The sequence below is a fragment of the Pseudorasbora parva genome, chromosome 16 (genome assembly GCF_024679245.1).
Source record: "Pseudorasbora parva isolate DD20220531a chromosome 16, ASM2467924v1, whole genome shotgun sequence".
NCBI classification, from domain to species: Eukaryota; Metazoa; Chordata; class Actinopteri; order Cypriniformes; family Gobionidae; genus Pseudorasbora; species Pseudorasbora parva.
Window position 1 is genome coordinate 25,087,530 of NC_090187.1, and position 24,894 is coordinate 25,112,423.

Below are 24,894 nucleotides of genomic sequence, written 5' to 3' on the forward strand. Positions count from 1 at the left end.
TAAACAAAACAAAAATAAGACGACAAAAACCAGATAAAACGCATGTTGGAAATCATCTTAGCTTCAATAACACTCAAAACTGAAAACTGAAGATCCCACTGGTTACAAATACATCAATATGGGATACTTTGTACACCACCTTGTAAGTTAAACCCTGTTTCTTTATTACCTTGTAATGTCACTTCACAAAAAAAATAAAAATAATGAAGAATCCCCCTCCCCTAAAACACCTCTCGCAGGTGACCTATTTTGATCTCAAAAAAGTATAAGGAGGAACGGTGCAAAACATTTACATGAATATACTTTTAAATAAATAAGCGAGTAAGCTACTTACTTTCTTCATTTTGGCTCTGTTTGTTTGGATTATCCGAGTCCACAGGTGAACTGCATCTGGGTCCTGCATCTGAACTGCAGAACACAAGAATGTTTAACACAGTGTCTACATGACCTGAATACACGATATCCACTAAAACAGTCTCTCCCTCACCAGCAGAAAGGCTGGAAGTCAGAGAAAGTCGCCCATCCCTTCTCCTCAGTCTCGCTGAGCTGGGCGGTAGAACTTCCCCACACGTTGGAGCCTGTATCCATGGCGATACTCGCAAAATCCCGACAGCTGAAGTCATCTTCAAAACTCGCAGTCCATCCAGGACCTAATGGGTGATAATCCATTTTTCATTCAGTTATTATATGAGATCAGGTGAGATGTCTAAGTCTAGATAATGTGACCTGTGAGCGTACTCTGTGCATCGCTGGACTGCTTGTCCATGTCCTGGTTCTTGGTCTTGTCTGGATTTTGTTTGGTCTCTGGAAACCACTCCATGTCCGGTGACCCCAGACGCATTCGAGAACCACCGTCCACCTCACTCTTCTGAGCATTTGTCACCAGTCCAAACCTATTCAAAAATAAACCACACACAGCAGTCAACACACTGTGGGCTTTGAGTGTGAGTGTAAGGGTGCGTTCACACTTGTCATGTTTGGTTCGATTAAAACGAACCCTGGTGCGGTTGCTCGGTTAGTGCGGTTAATTTGAACATATGTGAACGCTGCCACCCGAACTCTGGTGCGCACCAAACAAGCGGACCGAGACCGCTAAAAAGATGGGTCTCGGTCCGCTTCCAAACGAACTCTGGTGCGGTTCGATTGATATATGAACGCAACACGGACCAAACACATGTAAACGAACCAAAAACCGGACGTAATGTCACAAGATGCCACGCATAATGCAGCTGATTTGACGACGAGGAAAGATCGGTGTACGTTATCCAAAATGAGTAACTTTAACGTTAGAGGGCAAACGTAGAGCTACGAGGAGCCTCATCAATATTTGGTCTGAGCATGTTTCGAAAATGCTATAAAAACACACAAAAAGCATACCTGGCTCTTCTCATCAAAGTTCCTGTGTTGCCCATTATTAGCAGGTACAGACGACAGAACGGCCGTCTCTTTTGCATAAGAGACGCCCGACTCTTTTCTGCACAACGGAGGAAATCCTGCTGCTGTTTTGAATGTTTTGAACATTTTATGAGCTCTTCATGAGTTCTCAGCGGGTAAAAATAATGCCACATGTACACGCATACCGCGTTTAATCCAGCACACAGCGTTGTTTTGAACATTTCATGAGCTCTTCATGAGGTCTCTGGTAAAAAAAATAATGCCATATGTACACGCATAAAATGCCCGCGCGTGTAATCCGCACACAGCATCAGGTGTGTTCGACATCGGCTGCGGCTGGATGGATGCGATCGGCGAGAGTAGCCGAGTGCAGGCGGGGAGGAGCTGCAAACGGAGACGTGAAGTCGGACACTTTCTGCTTCCCATGGTGACGCTTGCACTGCGTTTGCAAACTTTATCACAGCTGAAGTTAAATAAATACAATATTTCTCAAATACACAGATGTTTCAAATGACATTTTCATTCAATACTTTATGTACTGTTTAATAAAGCGTCTATTTGGGCAAGATTAATGTTCAACATATAAACCTACACTATCAATGAAGTGTTGTCAACGGTTTTTATCAGTTTTAGTTTGATAAACATGATGATATAACATCGCGGCTACATGAAAAGAGGTTTTACTGTTATAAATAAATGATTTGTGAGCATTAGCATAACGTAAGGTTTTAGAATAAACACGAAACGCACGTGTTCGCTGTCATGCGGTGAATCGGCCAATCATGGATCACCTGTGTCGTCATCAGAGCTCTTGCATCCACCTGCAGTCCCCTTTGAGAATCTGCACCGGCTGCATCAGCCGGCTGCTCTCGAATCGCTCTCGCGGTACTTTGTTGACATACGTCACAGTCACGTGCTGTGGGCGCTGTCTCAAGTCGGACAACATTTCTAACCGGCATGCACTGCTTCAAGTCAGCCGCCGATCGGTCTGCGCATCGCTAGGTGAAGTCGAACAAGCCTATTGTTTTGCATGTTCGGTAAACGAGCTCCTACGTCATATAAACCGACCAATCAGGTTGTGAGCGTCTCCCTGTGCCTTTGGTTCGGTAACTTTAGGTTCGCTGTTAAATATGCCCGTTTGAACGCTAAGCGGACCAGGACTATTATGTTTGTTTTTGTTTTTTGGTCCGGACCAAACTAACCAAACGAACCGAACTACAAGTGTGAACGCACCCTAAGTGTTTGTTTGTGTTTTATGAACCTGCTTCTGGCTTTCACTTGTGTTGCATAGTTGATTTCTTTATCCTCCCAAATATCTTCCTCCTCCTCAGCATCGTCAAAAGGACGGATTCGCTCCTTTGTGCAAGTCTCAAAGATCGAAGAGCTGGCCTGAGAGAGGAGAGAAGTCAAAAGAGCATCAACGGGAAGAAAACACACAAAACATGATATTATAACCCAAAACGTAATAAGAATATAATAGAACTATTAATTATAATGATATAAAGAGTATAAAAAACCAGTTAGGGCTCACCCCCTTGTCCATCAGGTTAAAATTGAGCTCTGTGATTCGATCAAATGTGGCGCTGCAGAAAAAAAAAAATACAGAGAAATTCGGCTCCAATTACCAATGTCAGAGTTTAAACCTGCTAAAAAACGAGACAATATTTCAATTAAATTAAATTATTTTTTAAATGAAATGAAATTGAATCAGGTGACTGCACATATATGTTAATATAATATGATGGACCAGTTTTTTATTTATTTAACATTTATATTTATTGGTTTGGTAACACTTTAAATTACTTCTCTAAGGGAGAAGGCATCAACTAGTTGCTTATCATCATGAGTATTACTAGGTTATTGGCTTATGATTAGCATTTATAAACCACATATTAATCCTTATTCTAATTTAAAGTGTGAGCAATAGTTTAATCTACATTTAACTCCAAATCTAACCCTTTGTGTAGGAATCACCTGATGTTGCCATCATGCTCTCCAAATTCATCGCCATTCAATCCAAACTGATCAACAAAGTTTGCTGTCATCTGCTGGATCTGATAATCTGAGAACACCTGTAAAGAGAAAAATCCTCATTAAAAGGCAATTGACAATTTTCGGATTGTCATTTTTGTTGTTGAAAAACTTCCTATGATTTCACTCACCAGGTCTGCAGTGTTCTTCTTGTTAGTTTCCGTTAGCGTTTCATTTACAAACTGCTCCCAGCGTGCTTTATAGTCCTCTGGTAGCTCTGTCATACACAATTATATGTATATTTTTGACAAGTAACTAAGTAAGAGTAATACTGTTAAATTAATATTGTTATTCGGCATGGCTGCATTAAAGAAGGAATACATACATATGTACATAACACAAATCCACTTAAAATACTCCCAAGTGTGTGTCAGCTACCTTTTATTAGTTGTGTGATTTGAATCTGTTCTTGTTCTCTCTCTGCATTCTGCACAACTGTGTTGGCAATCCTGGTCAGATGACCCATATACCCTCTTCTCATGCCTCCAGCCTCCCTATAACATACGCACAGAGATATAAGATACTCAATCAGCAAAAGCATATGGACTCTTCAACTCCCAGATATTAAAATTATTTCTTACTGTGTTTTGTCATTTTCTTCCCAAGCATCTAAAATCCTTTGAACCAGCCTGCAGTCCTTCAGGAGCTGCACACAAACAATTATTTCAATGACTTATACATACTGCACTTCACAAAAGGAAACATTGTCAATTTTTGATAATTGATGCCATACGTGCCGTAAATATTATATATACAAACATGCAAATAATTTACACATTTACATGCATACATACACCAATCAGGCATAACATTATCAGGTGAAATGAATAACACTGATTATCTCTTCATCATGGCAACTGTTATTGGGTGGGATATATTAGGCAGCAAGTGAACAGTCTGTCCTCAAAGTTGATGTGTTAGAAGCAGGAAAAATGGCCAAGTGTAAGGATATCAGCAAGTTTGACAAGGGTCAAATTGTGATGGCTAGACAGCTGGGTCAACGCGTGGTCCAAGATCAAAAGAGGCCCAAGGAAGGAACAGTGGTGAACTGACGACAGGGTCATGGGCGGCCAAGGCTCATTGATGCCCGTGGGAAGCAATTAAAGACGAGCAACATTAGCGCAGATTGCTCAAGAAGTTATTGCAGGTTCTGATAGAAAGGTGTCAGAATACACAGTGCATCGCATTTTGTTGCGCATGGGGCTGCATTGTAAGGGGTGCCCATGCTGACCCCTGTTCAGCCAAATGCACGACCAATGGGCATGTGAGCATCAGAACTGGACCAGAGCAATGAAAGAAGGTGGCCCGATCTGATGAATCACGTTTCCTGTTACATCATGTGGATTACTTGAGGAACACATGGCACCAGGATGCACTAAGGGAGAAGGCAAGCCACCGGAGGCAGTGTGATGCTTTGGGCAATGTTCTACTTGGAAACCTTGGGTCCTGCCATCCATGTGGATGTTACTTTGACACGTACCATACCTAAACATTGTTGCAGACCATGTACTCCCTTTCATGGAAACGGTATCCCTGGTGGCTGTGGCCTCTTTCAGCAGGATAATGTGCCCTGCCACAAAGCAAAAATGGTTCAGGAATGGATTGAGGAGCACAATGAGTTTGAGGTGTTGACTTGGCCTCCAAATTCCAGATCTCAATCTAATCGAGCATCTGCGGGATGTGCTGAAAAAAACAGTCCAATCCATGGAGGGCCCACCTCATCTAATAACAGGACTTAAAGAATCTACTGCTAACATATTGGTGCCATATACCAAAGCACACCTTCCGGGGTCTAGTGGAGTACATGCCTCGACAGGTCAGAGCTGTTTCGGCAGCAAAAGGGGGACCAACACAATAAGAAGTCATAATGTTAAGCCGGATCAGTGTATACAAACATACAGCCAACACCTCATTTACCAAGTGAGTCAGATTTACTAGCAAGTGATTCAAGTGACTCAAACGTGGTTAAAATGTTCTGTATCTGTAGCGCTGCAGATTCAGCAGTAGTGAGGCACTTTATATGTTACTAATTCAGGTATATTACTATATATGACTATACAAAATACATTACTATATACTGTATGTCTATACAAAAATATTAGAGAACACATTAGCTTCAATAAGTGAGGGTCTTGCTTACATGCTTTATCAAGTCACAGCTTGCGAACATGTCAGATCTGTCTGAGTTTTGTGTGTCTGACTTTTGTGTTTCCAGCTGAATCTGATCTGGACTTTCATGTGTTTTTCCATTAGGTGTTGTCTGGTTAAGGATGGCAGAGACACAATGCTCCACTTGGATGTGTAGGAAGTTATTCCAGGAGAATTTGAAAAACAAGTCCTAGAGAGAGAGCGAGAGCACGAGAGAGAGAGAGGTGATTTCAATGACGAAAACAGTTGTACTGCATAATATTTTTCTGGAAACCATTATTTGTTTCTTTGTCAGGATTCTTTAATAAATATTAAGTTCAAAAGAACAGCATTTATTTGAAAGATAATTCTTCTGTAACATTATAAAAGTCAATAAAAAACTACTGAAAAATGTCATCCAAGATGTTCATGTCTTTCTTTCTTTAGTCGAAAAAAAAGGTTTTTAAGGAAACATTCCAGGATTTTTGTCCATAGAGTGGACTATGGGTTCAAATTGCAGTTTCAGTGCAGCTTCAAAGGGCTCTACACGATCCAAGCCAAGGAATAAGGGTCTAATCTAGCGAAACGATCTGTCATTTTCTAAAAACAAAATGACATTTATATGCGCATTATTTAATCACGTTGGAAAGGTCACGTGTGACGTAGGCGGAAGCACCGACCCAGTATTTACACAGCGTAAGGTAAAGAAAGTCAAATGCCCTTTACAAAAAAATACATAGAAAATATAGTCCACTATATAAAGAAAAATCCTTTTCGACTGAAGAAAGTGAACTAATCCTTTAATATCCAGAAAGAGCAAAAATGTAAATCTTTATTTATATATATATATATATATATATATATATATATATATATATATATATATATATATATATTGATTGGCTCTAAGAAAGGAAAGATCTTATTTTTTTGTCGACTTTGTAAGCTAGACTAAGGATGACTCATACCAGCAGCAGGTTGATCATGTCCAGTCGGCAGAGCTCTTGGTGGATTCTGGGAGCTCTGGTGTACAGGAGAGCAGCCATCAATCTGGACACATGCAGCCGGGCATTGCCAAATGGCTCTTCCAGAACACCCATAGTGGTCAACATCGCACATTTCTGAAAGCAGGGAGATGTCCAAAAAACATCAACTATGTGACATCTTTCCGTGATTTCATTTTGTTTTTAAGACTTGTGATAAAACTGGAGGAGCATACCAACCTTGGGTGGATTTAACAGAAGGTGGTGAAAGTTCTTTAGATGTGGTTGAATGCCCATTAAAATGCTGTTGTTAACAGTGTAAGACTTTTCCAATCCCTGAGAGCACGGGTCAGTCACCTGCTCAACACTGTTACACACAAATAATTTAGTAACAGCGATTGTGTGTGCGCGCGCGCGTGCAATGTACTGTCCTTGTGTTACTCACCCAGGTCTCCGAGTTTCCAACAATGTAAGTAACACTTGCGTTCCATAGACGATGCACACTTCACTCTTTTCTCCTTCAAACATGTTCTTCAACAGGGCCTCAACATTCTGCTGTCTGAAACAGCAGCCAGATACTTCAGTTTAGTTTAGCTTTTCAAGCATAAATTCAGCTCCACATTCTAATTATCCTGGCTGACAGCTGCCCACTTAGACTGTAAGAAACCATCTAGCTTGTGCATAACGATCACACACACTCACAGCTCTAGTGTTGTGAGCAAAGGGTCAGTCTCTAAAGGTTCCTGCAGGAGACTGGCCTGATCTCTGCTCAGACGGATGATTTCACACAGGGTCTGAGATGCATTCGACTGCCTCTGTAAACACATTTATGTACACGTCATCTTTCATGTCTATTTATATAGATTTGTAAAAATGGAATAAAATGTTTTTTGTTCATAGAGACTTTTTCAATATCAAGATCAAATACACAATTTCACTATCATCCTTAGAACGGGATAGTTCAACCAAAAATGAAAATTCTCAGCCTCATGTTGTTCCAAACCTGTATGAATTCTTTCTTCTGCTGAACACAAAAGAAGATTTTTTGAAGAATGCCGGAAACCAAACAGTTGATGGACCCCATTGACTTCCATAGTTTTTTTTTTTTCAGTCAACTGTTTGATTACCCATTCTTCAAACTCTAGTGACTGACCTCACTGTCACTGTGAGGGTGTATCAGCTCAACGAGTCTTTGGATCAGCCTCTCTTCATTCAGCCACTGAAAACAGGACATGCAAATAAATTTAAAATTACACACAGACACAAGTCTTATTTTTGTTTTGAGCACTTTTATATCACAGGGGTTGATTTATATTAAATCTAAAGATTACAGTTTTGACTTTTTGTTTTATGTAGGTCACATAAAAAAAGTGTTTTAAAATATTTATTCTTTAATGACTCGATTGTTTTTCCCTTTCCCACATTAAATATAAATTCAATACAAATCCAAAATATGAATTACTCCAACTATGATAAGATATACAATACTAAAATCATCAAAAACGCTTTCAATATTATAAACACTACCATTCAAAGTTTGGGGTCAGTAAGATTTTTTTGTTTTATTCAACAAGGACCCATTAAATTGATCAAAAATGTGTAGACATTTATAATGATACAAATGATTTCTGTTTTAAAAAATTCTGTTTGTTTTTTTAAACTTTCAATTCATAAAAGATTCTTAAAATAAAATTACATCACAGTTTCAATGTTTCTTGAGAAGTCTCAATGTTTTTAAAAAAAGCAAATCATAGAATGATTTAATAAGTTTATATTTCACAGAGCCAAAATGTCCATTATAGAAATATTATGAAGAAGGTTGAGTGCACTCACACTAAGCACTTCCTGTCTGAGACAAACGGGCTCCACATTACTAATGAGACGCAGCACCAAATCCATCATGGCCGACGTGTCCATGTGTTTCAACACCTGCCCTATAAAATCCTCTTTTTTCTTTAGGAAACCGATCATCTGATAAAAAAAAATTATCAACAAAGAGCAGGATAACAAATTCATGCCAATACAAATCAAAAATGCTCAAGTGAACAAAGAGATGCACGTTTGCGCACCTGCTCTGTCTTGCGGGCGATGAGGTTACCAACAGTCTTGCTGAAGAACGAGGCCAGTAGAGGGTTCAGCGGTGGCGTCTGCTCTAGGAAGTTATAGACTGTGTTCAGCAGAGACTCGTCTCCACCAACTTTATCGTTGATAAGGGACACGTCGCACGTCAACAACTCACATGCTATGTTAGCATACCTGCATGAGAAACAGAGAGAAAAAAAAAACATACTACTAAAGGATGACCAATACATCTCAAATTCAATATATAATGCAAATTTAATGGCAGCACATTAATAATTATTTACTCAGAATTCACTACAAATATTTTATTGTTGTTATGGTTAGCTAAAACTATTATTAATTGGTTTCCGAAGCTGAATTAGAAAACATACACAAATATTAAAAAACAAACTTGAAATATTCTCCTTGGCAACTAAGTTGGAGTACTAAAATTACTAAAATACAAATGCATTTAAGCTAAATACAAAATATAAAATATAGAAAATATAAAAAAACTGACCAAAGCACTACTAAAACAAACTTAATATTAAACATATTAATTAAGATTATATTTACAGTGCCTTGCGAAAGTATTCGGCCCCCTTGAACTTTGCGACCTTTTGCCACATTTCAGGCTTCAAACATAAAGATATAAAACTGTAATTTTTTGTGAAGAATCAACAACAAGTGGGACACAATCATGAAGTGGAACGAAATGTATTGGATATTTCGAACTTTTTTAACAAAACAAAAACTGAAAAATTGGGCATGCAAAATTATTCAGCCCCTTTACTTTCAGTGCTGTCTCCAGAAGTTCAGTGAGGATCTCTGAATGATCCAATGTTGACCTAATTGACTAATGATGATAAATAGAATCCACCTGTGTGTAATCAAGTCTCCGTATAAATGCACCTGCACTGTGATAGTCTCAGAGGTCCGTTTAAAGCGCAGAGAGCATCATGAAGAACAAGGAACACACCAGGCAGGTCTGAGATACTGTTGTGGAGAAGTTTAAAGCCGGATTTGGATACAAAAAGATTTCCCAAGACCACTGCAAATCTACCAAGACCTCTAAACTTTCAGCTCATACAAGGAGAAGACTGATCAGAGATGCAGCTAAGAGGCCCATGATCACTCTGGATGAACTGCAGAGATCTACAGCTGAGGTGGGAGACTCTGTCCATACGACAACAATCAGTCGTATACTGCACAAATCTGGTCTTTATGGAAGAGTGGCAAGAAGAAAACCATTTCTTAAAGATATCCATAAAAAATGTTGTGTAAAGTTTGCCACAAGCCACCTGGGAGACACACCAAACATGTGGAAGAAGGTGCTCTGGTCAGATGAAACCAAAATTGAACTTTTTGGCAACAATGCAAAACGTTGGCGTTGGCGTTTTAAAGCAACACAGCTCATCACCCTGAACACACCATCCCCACTGTCAAACATGGTGGTGGCAGCATAATGGTTTGGGCCTGCTTTTCTTCAGCAGGGACAGGGAAGATGGTTAAAATTGATGGGAAGATGGATGGAGCCAAATACAGGACCATTCTGGAAGAAGCCCTGATGGAGTCTGCAAAAGACCTGAGACTGGGACGGAGATTTGTCTTCCAACAAGACAATGATCCAAAACATAAAGCAAAATCTACAATGGAAGGGTTCAAAAATAAACATATCCAGGTGTTAGAATGGCCAAGTCAAAGTCCAGACCTGAATCCAATCGAGAATGTGTGGAAAGAACTGAAAACTGCTGTTCACAAACGCTCTCTATCCAACCATAACTGAGCTTGAGCTTTTCAGCAAGGAGGAATGGGCAAAAATTTCAGTCTCTCGATGTGCAAAACTGATAGGGACATACCCTAAGCGACTTACAGCTGTAATCGCAGAAAAAGGTGGCGCTACAAAGTATTAATATAATAATTTTGCACACCCAATTTTTCAGTTTTTGATTTATTAAAAAAAGTTTTAAATATCCAATAAATTTTGTTCCATGATTGTGTCCCACTTGTTGTTGATTCTTCACAAAAAATTACAGTTTTATATCATTATGTTTGAAGCCTGAAATGTGGCAAAAGGTCGCAAAGTTCAAGGGGGCCAAATACTTTCGCAAGGCACTGTGTATGCATTATATATATATATATATATATACATACACACGAAGGCTTTCAGAATGTGTAAGCTACCCTTTCACATACGTTACGCTAGGGGTATAACGGTACAGACTGCTTACGGTTCGGTTTGTATCACGGTTTTAGGTTCATGGTTTTGGTACGGTTCTGTATTTTCTTAGCCTGGATGCCAGCCGAACTTAGCCCCGCCCACAATATTTTTTTAGGTCGGGCAATTCGGTCTGGCCTTGATCCACAGAGGAGTAATTATCTCCGAACAGAAACTGTTCGGACCAATGAAATCATCAGGGCGGGCTTTAGACGATGACGGACAGATGATCAACAGTAACGTAATCATCCACGTCATCAAAGGGGCTTGGATTATATTTGTTTGAATCCTAAACGGAGAGCTTGCTTGTATATGTATTCACCTTCACAATTTCTCTCAGAAATGATGATCATGTTGGGTAAGTACTCTGTGTATCATTAAATAATTTTATTTTTTTAGAACACGTGTAAAGATCGTGTATTCCAGCCTGATTCCAGCTCGAGTGCAGACAGGGTTGCCAAGTTTTTACAACAAAAGCTTCTCGGGGGGTTCTCCGGGGGAAAATGCCGTTTGGGGGGTAAAATGTGTGTTATTTTGGCAAGGTTGTCTGCTAAAATTCGCACTCATGGGTCTATATATCACATAATAGTCGCTTCAACCCGCGGACATAGAAAACAACCCGTGGAAAAACGCGGATTTGGCAACACAGTGCAGTTGAACTCTGTTGACATTTGACAATGCGTCGCTCCGTTGCTCTGATTGGTTGTTGGTCTGTTCAATTGAGGTCTTTCCTGGTTCGGTTGAAACACGCCCCATTATCACAGCCCAATGGAGCAGTTTCAGACTCATATTCTGACTAGAATTGAGTATGACCACGTCAGGCTAGTATCTACTATGTTCAGGGAAAAAAGGACTACTGTCAAATAAAAATAAAGAAAATAAGAACAAATAACTTAAATACAAGTAGCAGCACAAATTAATACTATTGAGCAAAGGTACTCATAAAATAAACAATGCTTTTCAGGTAGGTCTAACATTAGTTTTAGGTAGAGAAATTGAATGAATTATTCAAATGTAAAATAATTGCATATTTAACTGTTTAAATTAAAGATTAAGCCTTATTAAACTTACACAAGCTATTCAATCAAGAGCGGTGAGTGATGTCCTTATCTTTTGTTGGACATTAAACCCCTTAGACCTAATACAGGGATATGCGTCTTCTTTCTCGACTGTATAAAGTTCACTTAAGGCATATTCAGACTATGTCTGCTTGGATCATCAAGATCGACATGTTGATATACTTTTTCTGTGAGTTTGTCCGTTCAAGTGCAAGACTTGAAAGATAACTCAATATTTGCGCACTGAGAGACTTTTGCGCTCTCTCAGATGAGTTAAAACTTCTCACAGCCCGTGTGAGTTCTCACTCGCATCTTCTGGCTCTATACCCGGGTGATGACGGAGAAAACGACTTGTCATATTCGGACATACGGCAGCACTCGCATGCACTGAACAGTTTACAAAGAGAGCCCGTTTTGCCCACATTTTTGTTTTTTATTATTGCTGTTGTAATGTTGTTGTGTTTTTTTTCGGTTTTGCATTTAATTATTTCTATTTCTCTCCGTTTTAAATATTTCTCTCCGTTTATTTCGGCTCTGTTTGAGTGTGCCTGTGAGTCTATGTGCTGATATGAGCAAATATCCAGTCATATCCACTAAAGTTAGGGGGTGTTTAGCTTTGTTTTAAAGCCTTGCCGGTTAAACATTTCAATTGCGTTTTGCATGCGCTGAGCATGCGCGCCTGTCAAACACGTGATTACTGGACAAAGTAGTCTTACTGCGCTAATACTGTCAAACACAACATATATAAACATATGTCTTAAGCTCTCTCGTGACGCTTTGCAAATTCTGCTGTGTATGTGTTTTGGAGAAGGCGTGGCTTTGCAGATGCTCTGAAGGTAGGATGGGATCTCATGCTTTCAAAGCTAACTTGCTATAGCTAGCCGCTCCAAAAACTGCCTTCTCTAACTTTAAAACACTCCGGTGAAAAATGAACCTATGGGTAATTAACACATGGTTACCGACTAGATCGTTCTCTGGGATGGGTTTTCATGAAATCGAATGTAAAAACAGATCAGCTTATATCGTGTATGGGGCATAGGATAAGTAAAATTAAATCGCTAGTTAATACGACTAACAAGGCTCAAAATAGCCTCACAATAACACGGCAGTATAATGAGGGTCCCTACATGCAAACCGAAGCATTGAGAACTTTGTAAGTGTACAAACAGATTAATAAGAAGATACTTTATAAAGACAGTGCATTATGTGTTTACGGACAGGCGCCATCTTGGAAAACGAAATATATGCTAAATGATGAACTGTGAATCTCATATGGGACACCTTTTTCCCTTGTAGTTAGTCAACCATATATTTTAAAGGGATCCCCTGGTGTTGAGACTTGTATGGCTTAATATAACATAAATGATGTCTCTTACTGAATTATGTAGTAGAAAACCCATGAAAGATCTACGTTATTTAAAAAATCGATTTTATATTTGGACCATGGGCGGCGCCATTTTGTTTGCGTTCTAGGTTGATGACGTAGAGTGGTTGAACTCCTCAATCAGCTGGCGTTACCCGTAGCTATTTTTACCACAACGCAACTCGAAAATTGTTTCAGAGTTAAACAAAACCAATGAATTGCTTTGTAATTGTACTTAAAACACACTCAAACATACATGTGCACACAAACTCACCTACACAAGTCACAAACAGATCGGCGGGCGCGCACACACACACACCTGACTGCTCTGTCTCAATCGCATGCATCATCACCAAAACATCCTGCCTCTCTTCCTCACGTTACTTTATCCCATCGTCCTACCTAGATATTTCCCTCTGCTGGTCACATTAGGCATTATAGTTAATCTACTATCAACAGTCTATCTAGGGAACAGGATGTGTTGAACAGGATATCAACACAGGGAATAGATTGAGGGTTATGTATGCGCGCACGCAGTGCGTGCGTGTGTGTGTGTGTTCGCGCCGATCTGTTGGGGTGTGTGTGTGTTCGCGCCGATCTGTTGGGGTGTGTGTGTGTGTGTGTGTGTGTGTGTGTGTGTGTGTGTGTGTTCGCGCCGATCTGTTGGGGTGTGTGTGAGTCTGTGTGAGAGAGAGAGTTTGTGTGCACATGTATGTTTGAGTGCGTGAAGTCGGACAGCTGTTTGTAAATCGGCTTTACACTCGTTATTGCGGTGGAACGTGAGACTGAATGACTGCACTCGAACATGTCCACTATGGTATCGGACAACACTACAAATGTCCGTCCCTTCAAATAATGCCCTATTTAAGGGTATAGGGTCGATTTCAGATTCAGCCCCTGTCGTGGAGACTGAGCAACCCAACATCTCGATTGAAACAGAGCCTGTCGTGTGCGCGCCCGCCGATCTGTTTGTGACTTGTGTAGGTGAGTTTGTGTGCACATGTATGTTTGAGTGTGTTTTAAGTACAATTACAAAGGAATTCATTGGTTTTGTTTAACTCTGAAACAATTTTCGAGTTGCGTTGTGGTAAAAATAGCTACGGGTAATGCCAGCTGATTGAGGAGTTCAACCACTCTACGTCATCAACCTAGAACGCAAACAAAATGGCGCCGCCCATGGTCCAAATATAAAATCGATTTTTAAAATAACGTAGATCTTTCATGGGTTTTCTACTACATAATTCAGTAAGAGACATCATTTATGTTATATTAAGCCATACAAGTCTCAACACCAGGGGATCCCTTTAATAAACAGATATAATTCATGCATTTCCATGTAATTAGATTTCACAAACTTAATTTCTATTGACCAGCTCACTTAGCACAGCGTTCGTGGCTCGACTGGTCGAGACTATTTTTCCCAAGATGACGCCTGTCCGTAAACGCGTAATGTACTGTGTTTATAAAGTATCTTCTTATTAAACTGTTTGTACACTTACAAAGTTCTCAATGCTTCGGTTTGCATGTAGGGACCCTCATTATACTGCCGTGTTAGTGTGAGGCTATTTTGAGCCTCGGTATTAACTAGCGATTTAATTTCGCTTATTTTATGCCCCACTCACTTACGTTATAAGTTAAAGGGTTACTTCAGCGATTAGCATATGGCTTTGTATCAGTAGAAACCCTGGAGTATATTCAAATGATTGTGCTTCCCCCCAACTCGATCGTTATATTGAACAGACACGTTCAGTTTGTAGTGTCTTCTCTAACTCAGTCCCAGTAATCCAGTAGCGGTGGCTTTGGAAATGGCCTCACAGGGCAGCGAAGCATTCTGGGAATTGTTGTCTTTCATCCTCATAAGACAAAAATACATTTTCTGTCTTTTTTCAGTCTAGAAAGAACCACATTCAAAAATAATTTCACATTTCTACTACATTCATGACCCAGTTTAAATACATATTCATCTTTCCAGCACTGAAGTACCCCTTTAATCTGTTTTTAGAATAAAAAAACTCTTTACAGTCGATTTCATGAAAATGCATCCTAGAGAACGATCTACTCAGTATCCATGTGTTAATTACCCCTAGGTTCATTTTTCACTGGAGTTGTCCTGTAAGAGGTGCTCAGAAAGTATTAATAATCCAGATCTTTTTACTCACTTGTAGCGCAGTTTCTCCTCCCGGTCAGTAGGGGGCTCATGCGTGATAAGGTCGAGAAGCTCCAGTATGCTGCTGTCCCGAGTGAGGAAGAGGAGGAGGCGCTGATTCTGGGCCTTGCACTCCTGCAGCACATCTTCTTCATCCAGCAGCTCCTGTAGAGTCACATCCTCCTTCTCCAAGAGCTTCTCAACCTGAGATGAGTTGTGCAGGTCAAACTTCCAGAACATGACTGCGGTCTATATAAGAAACAGAGAGTGCCTGAGACAGACGGAGAGAGGCTGTTAGTTACTCAAGCATATCAGAATAAGAAAGCAAGCTGGTGTGATTTTTTAAAGGGTTTGCTGGCCACTGACTAACTCTTCGTTAGTCAAAATAGAAAATCCATAATGCACCAGACCAGATCACTGTATAAATAATGCATAGTAAAATCCAGAGCAGGTGCAGCACGTACAACAGCTATTACACATTAGCAAGTCAGCTGTAATTACACTCTTGAAGAGCAATTGCATCAGTCAATTAAAGACTATTAGCTGATCTAATTTGGGTTGGACTGTCCCTGTAACACACTGAATCGTACATAGGTAAAAAATTATATAATTTGTTTTTACAAGCAAATTGGCCGAATCTGATATTGGTTGCCGTTTTTTTATAAAAGTAAATTTATATGTCCCTTATTTGTTCTATTACAGGCAAAACGGGCCTTTAACGAAAACAAATATCTGTAGCCATTTGAAATTAGAGGCAACCACTACATTTTATAATCACAATCCAAACAAAGATGCTACACACATGAATGGAAATGTCATCGAAACTTGCCTTAAAGGGGTACTTTAGCACTGGGAAGATAAATCTGTATTTAAACTGGGTCCTTAATGTAGTAGAAATGTGCAATTTTTGAATTTGGTGCTTTCTAGCCTGAGAAAGACAGAAAATGTATTTTTGTCTCATGGGGATGAAAGACAAAAAATCCCAGAATGTATTGCTTCATTGCCCTATAAGGCCATTCCCAAAGCACAATCACTCCGGGGTTTCTACTGATACAAAGCCATATGCTAATCGATAAAGTAACCATTTAAGAGATACATTCATATAAACCCCAAAACCAATTCAATATTTATAGTTTTTATTCCTATTTTTCATGCACCACAAACAATTTCTTGTGCTGGTATAACATGATCTTCTCTTTGCATCTGTTTTCGTTGTGTCCCAAGCCTGACCTGTGATAACTTCCTGTTTACAGACTTAGTAATACAATTAAAGAGAGAATGCCACAACAGAAAATCTGAAAAACCTCAGTGTTTCAAACTGAATGACCACAAACTGTATTTTAGGACAAACAGAGGGGAAAACTGCAACGACAACAACAACAAAAATCCTGTTCTGTCCAACTCCCTGAAGCAAAATGCTGTCAAATAGAGGTAGAAAGCTGTTGCCACAGAGTTCCATTTTTACCATAATGCTGTTTTAAGATTAGACATAGAACGATACAAATTCCAATGATAAACCCACCTCTTACAATATAACCCTCTGTCGATCCGACTGTGCGGTTTACATATACTACCTGCACTGTGACAATTCAAAGCGGTTTGAAAATAGGCAAAAGTTACAATTTAAAGGGATAGTTCACCCCAAAATTTAAATTAGCCAATGATTTACTCACACCCTCAAGTCATCCTAGGAGTATATGACTTTCTTAATTCAGACGTTAATAATTACATTATTAAAAAGTCCTAGGTAATCCAAGCTTTATAAATGGCAGTAACTGTTGTTCTGTTTTTGAAGTCTATAAAATTGCATCTGTCCATCATATTAATGCACGACACGGCTCCAGGGGGTTAATAAAGGCCTTCTGAAGCAAATCGATGCGTTTGTGTAAGAAAAATATCCATATTTAAAACTTTATAAAGCACATTATTAAGCTTCCGGACGATCGCCTTCCGTATTCAACTTACAGAAAAAGTGTAGCGTCTCTACCAGTTCAAAATGCTTATGCTACATAGCGTCTGACAAGCGTAACTGGAGTGCAATATCGTCAGACATAGCGTAAGCCAGGGGTTTTCAAACTTTATGGTGACAAGGACCCCCAAATATGATGAACTTTTATGAGGGACCCCCTTCCAAAAATCAATCTATTTTTAACTAAGAAAAAACATTTTAACTATTAGATAAACATTAAGTGTGACATTTATAAATACAACATATTGTTTCCCAACTTAAATTGGCTATACATAATATTGGATACCTGAAGAAAATTTTATTTTTATTTTATTTGTATAAGCAAATTTCACAATAAATGTATCGAAGCAGTTTACGTTTTTGCCTTAACCCTAGTGAGCGAGATATAGGGGGCTATAGTGAGAAAAACTCACTAGAACGATGCAAAGCAAATGTATTCAATTCTGCAAAGTATGCATACAACAAGAAATGAGAGAAACGTTTAAAAATTAAACAGTAAGTGTAGACTTTATCCATTATTGCTTTGTCTTTTTATTCCCTGAAATTTTCTGGGGACCCCTTGGAACCTTCTGGAGGACCCCTGGAGGTCCCCAGACCCCAGTTTGAAAACCTTTGGCGTAAGCATTTTGAACTGCTAGAGTAGAGGCACTACACTTTTTTCCGCAAGTTGAAAATAGAAGGTGATCGGCCGGAAGCTACATAATTTACTTTTAAATGTTTTAAATATGGATATTTTTCTTACACAAACGCATCGATTCGTGTGGAGCAGTTATATGATGGACAGATGCCTTTTTATTGACTTCAAAAACAGAACAGCAATCACTGCCATAAAGCTTAGAAGAGCCAGGATTATTTTAATATAACTCTGATTTTATTCTTCTGAGAGAAGAATGTCATATACACCTAGAATGACTTGAGATGAGCTATCTCTTTAAGCCAAGGGTCTTTAAACTGGGGTCAGCAGCAGTACAGCAGGGGTTCTGCCAATTAATGTTTGATCACAAAAAAAATTAAACATTGGTAAAAACAAACAAACACAAAAGTCAAATTCAAACACAAGCACACTGAAATGAAAACAATTGCATTGCATTTTTGAGTTTGCGCTCTGGAAAACATGAAATGTTCCTATTTACAACATGTTTTTGCAGCGGTGAGAAATGTAGACAATTACAGCCATGTTTGTTGATCTCTTGAACACAATGGCCAATCAAACATAAAAAAATAGAATCAGACAGTCATGATGAGTTTTCCTCGCTCTCACAAATCCTCTCATTAACAAAGAATGACACAATGTACGTAAGTGATTCATCATGCAGTGTGTTTAAACAACTTTTTTGATTTTAATGGAACGTTGTGAGATCGCGAACTGAGATGAGTGACAGCTTTTTAGTGATTGTAATGCGAGCGAGCTTTCGAGGCTACATAGCTATAATCCATTGAATAAAAGTATTGTTTTTCATGATGCTAAGAGGACCAATGGCCAACAGAATGCTGCAACGTTTTGGAAGTGACATCTTCCTATAAATGTAGGATTCAGTATTAAAGGGGTCATATAATGGTACATGCACTTTTCCAAGCTGATTTTATGGAAATGTGTGTTGGCAGTGACTGTACGGAACCATCCTATAATGATAAAAATCCATCAAGTTTTTTTTTTTTTTTTAAATCTCCTTATACGCTTTCCCCTATCTCAAATCGAGCTGTTCGACGTGTGACGTCACATGATCGGACACCCCTCCCACGACTATTGATTGACAAGCAACGTTTCCTCTCAGACCCGCCCTACGTGAGCTCAACCTGTCGTCATTACCATAGACATCATATAGGTTTCAAATCTATAAGATGTCTATGGTCGTTCTAGTCCGCGATTGTATAAGTAGAGATGCTGGGCGATTGAGGTGTTCGGTTCTTGGGTGTAATAATGAACACAGCAGTCATTCTGACATTCCTAAATCCGAACAGTGAATTCAGCTGCTCCTGAATAAAGATCTGTACCAGCTCTTTGTGTTTATGCTGCCCCTATCATGAAGTTGAAACACTTCACGATGAACTGCAGCTAAAGTTTACAGGGTAACGTTAAATTACGGCATGCTTTCTATGTATGATGTTCTCAATATAATTCATAATCCCACGTTTATAATTAACAACGCGTTATGGTTATTGTATTATTACAAACTGTGTACGCTGGTTTTAAAGTTGGATGTGGTAAGTTAACACTAAGCTTAATTATGTAGATGGTTTATAATGGTGTCTGTTACTGTCTAAAAATAAATTGTGTTGTAACGTAACAGTTACAATGCATAGATAACATTACGCATCACTGACAAACCGACATTAACAGAAAAAAAAGTTTTTGTCTGTCAATGAACTACCTTATACATCAGTAAACACATAGCATTCGCGCTAACGTTACCGTGCTATTACATGATAAAGATAGATAAAAGTGACATTACGTTTACCAACCATTCAGAAACGTCCTGTTTAGCTTAAATGTCAAATTTCGTTGGAGCTGTGATCTTGTTCCCGGTCAGACTCCAGTTAAAATTGATAGAGTTGATCTTTTTTACGGTCTATGACCTGTCATCTCAGAGACTCGTCACCTCGGTTGTCACCGGCAACACTCCTGGCGGCGCCCCACATTACAGAGGGGCGGGGTCATTTGTCATTTAAAGCCGTGTGCACTAGAATGGCTTGGTGAAAACAGAGCTGTTTTTGACCAGGTAAAAATTTGTGTTTTCTTACAATACTAATGATAATTTTTTATTAAAGTATATTACAAAGTTTTCATTTAGACACTAAAGAATCATATTAACTTGTATAAAAATGGCATTATATGACCCCTTTAAGATTGTGATTCGCATAGTGGTACTAGCACAGGAGAAAAAGCAAAAATGTCAAAATAGATACGCGCAATATAGGCTAAATGCAGACTAAAAGATTACTAGAAAAATATTCATACCAATACATTTTTAAATTCCATTCATTATTTGTAAAAGTAATGACTTGTAAATATTCTTAAATGTCTCAGTGTACATTGCTATTCTTGTTTTGGTGGAGCAGTTGAATATTACATCTGCACTTTTCACTAATTCTTTCTTAATTGTCCATCTCACAGTAAAAATGTTATGTTAAGTTTTAATAAACTTGAAGCTAAAGTTCAGGTAAATGTTTAATTGTCCATCAGATTAATAAGATAAAAATGTATGACTGCAAATCTATTCAAATAATTTACAGCAACTGCAATTAATTGTGATTTGTATCGCAACATGTTTTTTTTTATGATGCACAAATCTCAATTTCAACAATGAAAAGTAATACATATACAGTGCAATAACGATAATCTGCATAGTTCTGATCTACTGTCTTAATGTATCCTTAAATCATAATATAGTTAGTTTCTATTAATATCTAAGGCTATATGCAGGTCTGTTTGACACATTTTGTATTGGGGTCCCTGCTCCATTTCGCCTAAGGGGTCATTGCCCTGAAAAACATTGAAGAACCCATTAGTAAATTACCTTTACGGAGATGGTTTGTTTCCTTGGTTGGGAAGCAGAGACCAGTTTACACACATTGGTTTCCTAGATTGAGTGGTCAGTGGTCAGATAACCCATCCATCCAAAAAGGCTGCCTTACATTACCTGTAGGGATAAAGGCAAGGCATCAAGAAATGACTAAGACCAGTGATGAAAACAGTGATGAGTGGCACCTGATGCCATGCACATTTAAAACATTTACAGTTTAAACACACATGAAGGTGTTCACACACCTACAGATAACAGCATGTTCCATTTTAGTCTTTTAATGGGATTATTCAGCGTATGCAGCAGACATGAGGTCAGTCGCTAGCCTAAACCACACCATACAGTCTTAAAGACCATTACTGCATTGACTGCATCTATTACAACAAACATTTATACAGAGCACACTCACAGAGAGAAATAAAACTAGAGAAAGCTATAAAAATATGTACTATAAAATATGCTATTCATTTTTAGTCTTTTTCCAGCACTTGACAATTCACATACTTCTAGACAGACAGATATATAGATAGATGAATATGTTCAGATGATTAGATAGATAGATAGATAGATAGATAGATAGATAGATAGATAGATAGATAGATAGATAGATAGATAGATAGATAGATAGATAGATATAGATAGATAGATAGATAGATAGATAGATAGATAGATAGATAGATAGATAGATAGATAGACAGACAGATACTGGGCAAAGTTTAACATTTTGAACATCAGTCAGCAAATACTAATTTAAATAATGTGTTTGGTGAAAGTGAAGAGGTCATCATGTGTGTGATCAAATCATACAGTCCACGCAACACACACACACACACACACACACACACACACACACACACACACACACACACACACACACACACACACACACACACACACACACACACACACACACACACACACACACACACGGGCATTCAATGACAGTCTGACAACTGTATGACAACCATGCTATTTTTCATTAATGTCTTCAAAATACATCTTTATCTTAACGAGGCGAAAACACATCCCTCTTTCAAGATCAATGTCCGTCACAGTCACTCACACATACACACACGGCCTCGCTCAATGTCACTGCCCGTGATCCACCAATCAGAACACAGGAGCGATACTCGAAACACCAATCAGAATGCTAAGAATTTGCATACCGTGTACTGGATGTAGCAAAGCATTACAAATGCCTCGACTGGCAAAACCTTTTTAAATCGTATTAAACTTATTTGCATTAACAAAGGTAACCATACTCAGGAGCCCAATAAACATGTCGAGGCATTATTACCACAAAGCTATCTTATTTGATCTCAGAATATATGATCACTGTAATATGAGCATATACTTCAAGGTGAAAGGCATTTCTGTTTAACATAACGTTAGTCTTTGTATATTTAATAATTGCTCATGTGTCACGTGAGTCCCCATATGCAGGTCATAAACGTATCTTTACTGTTCATCAGAGACGATCGACTAGCATAGACGAACAGACATAGTAAACAACATTACTGTGAACGAATAAACTGCTGTGAACTTACCAGAAACACTTTGAGATGTCAGACAAACAAACAGCAATCTGTGATCAGACCTGTTCTGTAGGGTGTCAGAGGGGAGATGTGATATTTGGTTTACGATGCATTTTCCTGCATCCATAGATCCCCCAACGTCCTACTACCCCCTTCAGCAGCCCTGCTTCAGCACTGGCCCCTTCGGAGCTTTAAACTGTAAGCAGAAAAAAGATTTTGACATTATTTCTCAAGTCAAAATGGCCGACCAGGAGGCGCGGACGCGCACGCTGTGCGTGAACGCGCTTGGGCGGTCGGTTCGATTTTGGGAAGAGTGAACATAGCTCTTAACAGAACAATTTCGTATTTCATTCAATGCCAGTACCACTAGCTGTAATCCCAATTTTAGATTATTATCCTCTGATATAAAGTCCCTTTTACTTCCTTTAAGAAAATGTCAAAACCTTTGAACTCATGGTTTCGAAAACATATAAAGTAGGCTAATTTAGTCTGCTATAAGGAACCTTTAATTTTCATATTGATAAAATGTAATATTGTGTTGTTTTGTGTAACCTAATACATATAACCTCTTGTGATGATGTCCGTATGCCCCTCCTTATATATATATATATATATATATATATATATATATATATATATATATATATATATATATATATATATATATATATATATATATATATATTTTATATATATATATATATATATATATATATATATATATATATATATATATATATATATATATATATATATATATATAGACCTATATGTTTAACTTTTTTATATGTAACCTTTCATTTGCAATAAAAACATTGCTCTTATTAATAAATGAAGGGAAAAAAAAATAAATGAAGGAAATATATCCTTCATTATATATATACACAATATATATAAAGTTGTACATATACAACGCATATACACAAAAATATTATTATTTTACTTTTTTTGTAAAACAGGCCTGATTACTTTGTATATGGCCACTGTATTAAAATATAGGCACAAAATATGAATTTTATTATTAATAGGCTAATTAATGATTGAATTTGTGATTTTCTAAAGACAAAATAGACCTTTAAACATAAAGCAGTCATCGGAAATTAAATGAAAGATGCAGTACAGAAAGGTAATTAAAACTTTTATTTGAGGTTTTAGGGCGAGGCATAATATATAAAAGCAAATAATAGGGCTGATCATTTCTGACATTTTTGGAATCAATTCAGATTCCTGGTTGAAAATTCATTTTTAAATTTTTCCCATAAATGTGATTTAATTAATAAATAAATAAGCACATTATTCAAGTATGTGCATTTATTTCATGGTTAGAACCACATTACATTACTAAAATGCATGTGCACAGTTCAGTTAAATTACTAAGTTTACTTTAATGCTTTTGCACAGAATGCAAAAACTGTTCACTTAAATAACCAAAATATTAATAACGGCGACATAAGAGTGTGCGGCTTATTTGTCAATCAGATGCACAAGTGTTCGTTACTATAGCAACAGTTGGCTCTCGGACATTAATCTGTTCCCTAGGCGCATTCTCTTTCAAAATTATTATTTGATTATAGAAAAAAAGAAGCATTTTATTTAAAATGAAAATAAGACCCTCATCTGCTGCTGTAGACCAGGTAGCGTTTAAAGCTAAATTGATAGAATCATAGATGTTTATGTATACGTTCTACTGACGTCATTACAGGTTGATGCAAAAGAACATGTAATGATGCCATCGATGGAATCGACTCTCAATTCCTAACGCCTTGGAATCGATTTCCAGCTTGGCTTGGCGCTGAGCCAGAGACATACACTCACCTAAGGGATTATTAACACCTGTTCAGTTTCTCATTATTGCAATTATCTAATAAACCAATCACATGGCAGTTGCTTCAATGCATTTAGGGGTGTGGTCCTGGTCAAGACAATCTCTGAACTCCAAACTAAATGTCAGAATGGGAAAGAAAGGTGATTTAAGCAATTTTGAGCGTGGCATGGTTGTTGGTGCCAGACGGGCCAGTCTGAGTATTTCACAATCTGGACAATTAATGGGATTTTCACACACAACCATTTCTAGGGTTTAAAAAGAATGGTGTGAAAAGGGAAAAACATCCAGTATGCGGCAGTCCTGTGGGCGAAAATGCCTTGTTGATGCTAGAGGTCAGAGGAGAATGGGCCGACTGATTCAAGCTGATAGAAGAGCAACTTTGACTGAAATAACCACTCGTTACAACAGAGGTATGCAGCAAAGCATTTGTGAAACAACACACACAACCTTGAGGCGGATGGGCTACAGCAGAAGACTACACCGGGTACCACTCATCTCCACTACAAATAGGAAAAAGAGGGTGACAATTGTTTGGTGACAATTTTTCTTACCAAAATTGGACAGTTGAAGACTGGAAAAATATTGCCTGGTCTGATGAGTCTTGATTTTTGTTGAGACATTCAGATGGTAGAGTCAGAATTTAGCGTAAACAGAATGAG

The 24,894-nt window shown here is 38.2% G+C and overlaps 1 protein-coding gene across 2 annotated transcripts in view; it reads right to left on the reverse strand.

Annotated features, from left to right (window-relative positions):
• Window positions 1-22,669, reverse strand: part of ppp6r2b (protein phosphatase 6, regulatory subunit 2b) — a 41,810-nt gene extending 19,141 nt beyond the window's left edge. Inside the window, exons 1-20 of one of the 2 annotated variants that reach the window (XM_067420030.1) lie at window positions 22,423-22,669; window positions 20,870-20,992; window positions 15,396-15,653; window positions 8,606-8,792; window positions 8,370-8,507; window positions 7,690-7,755; window positions 7,239-7,351; window positions 6,982-7,095; window positions 6,777-6,903; window positions 6,522-6,674; window positions 5,567-5,764; window positions 4,008-4,072; window positions 3,805-3,920; window positions 3,558-3,643; window positions 3,370-3,467; window positions 2,927-2,978; window positions 2,657-2,784; window positions 739-893; window positions 488-650; window positions 335-408 (exon numbers count right to left, since the gene is read on the reverse strand). In XM_067420030.1, the coding sequence (XP_067276131.1) occupies window positions 335-408; window positions 488-650; window positions 739-893; window positions 2,657-2,784; window positions 2,927-2,978; window positions 3,370-3,467; window positions 3,558-3,643; window positions 3,805-3,920; window positions 4,008-4,072; window positions 5,567-5,764; window positions 6,522-6,674; window positions 6,777-6,903; window positions 6,982-7,095; window positions 7,239-7,351; window positions 7,690-7,755; window positions 8,370-8,507; window positions 8,606-8,792; window positions 15,396-15,622 (2,260 nt within the window). In that variant the 5' untranslated portion in view covers window positions 15,623-15,653; window positions 20,870-20,992; window positions 22,423-22,669. The remainder of the gene's footprint in view (window positions 1-334; window positions 409-487; window positions 651-738; window positions 894-2,656; window positions 2,785-2,926; window positions 2,979-3,369; window positions 3,468-3,557; window positions 3,644-3,804; window positions 3,921-4,007; window positions 4,073-5,566; window positions 5,765-6,521; window positions 6,675-6,776; window positions 6,904-6,981; window positions 7,096-7,238; window positions 7,352-7,689; window positions 7,756-8,369; window positions 8,508-8,605; window positions 8,793-15,395; window positions 15,654-20,869; window positions 20,993-22,422) is intronic. The other variant, XM_067420029.1, reaches the window with a different exon arrangement.
• Window positions 22,670-24,894: the final 2,225 nt, after the last annotated feature.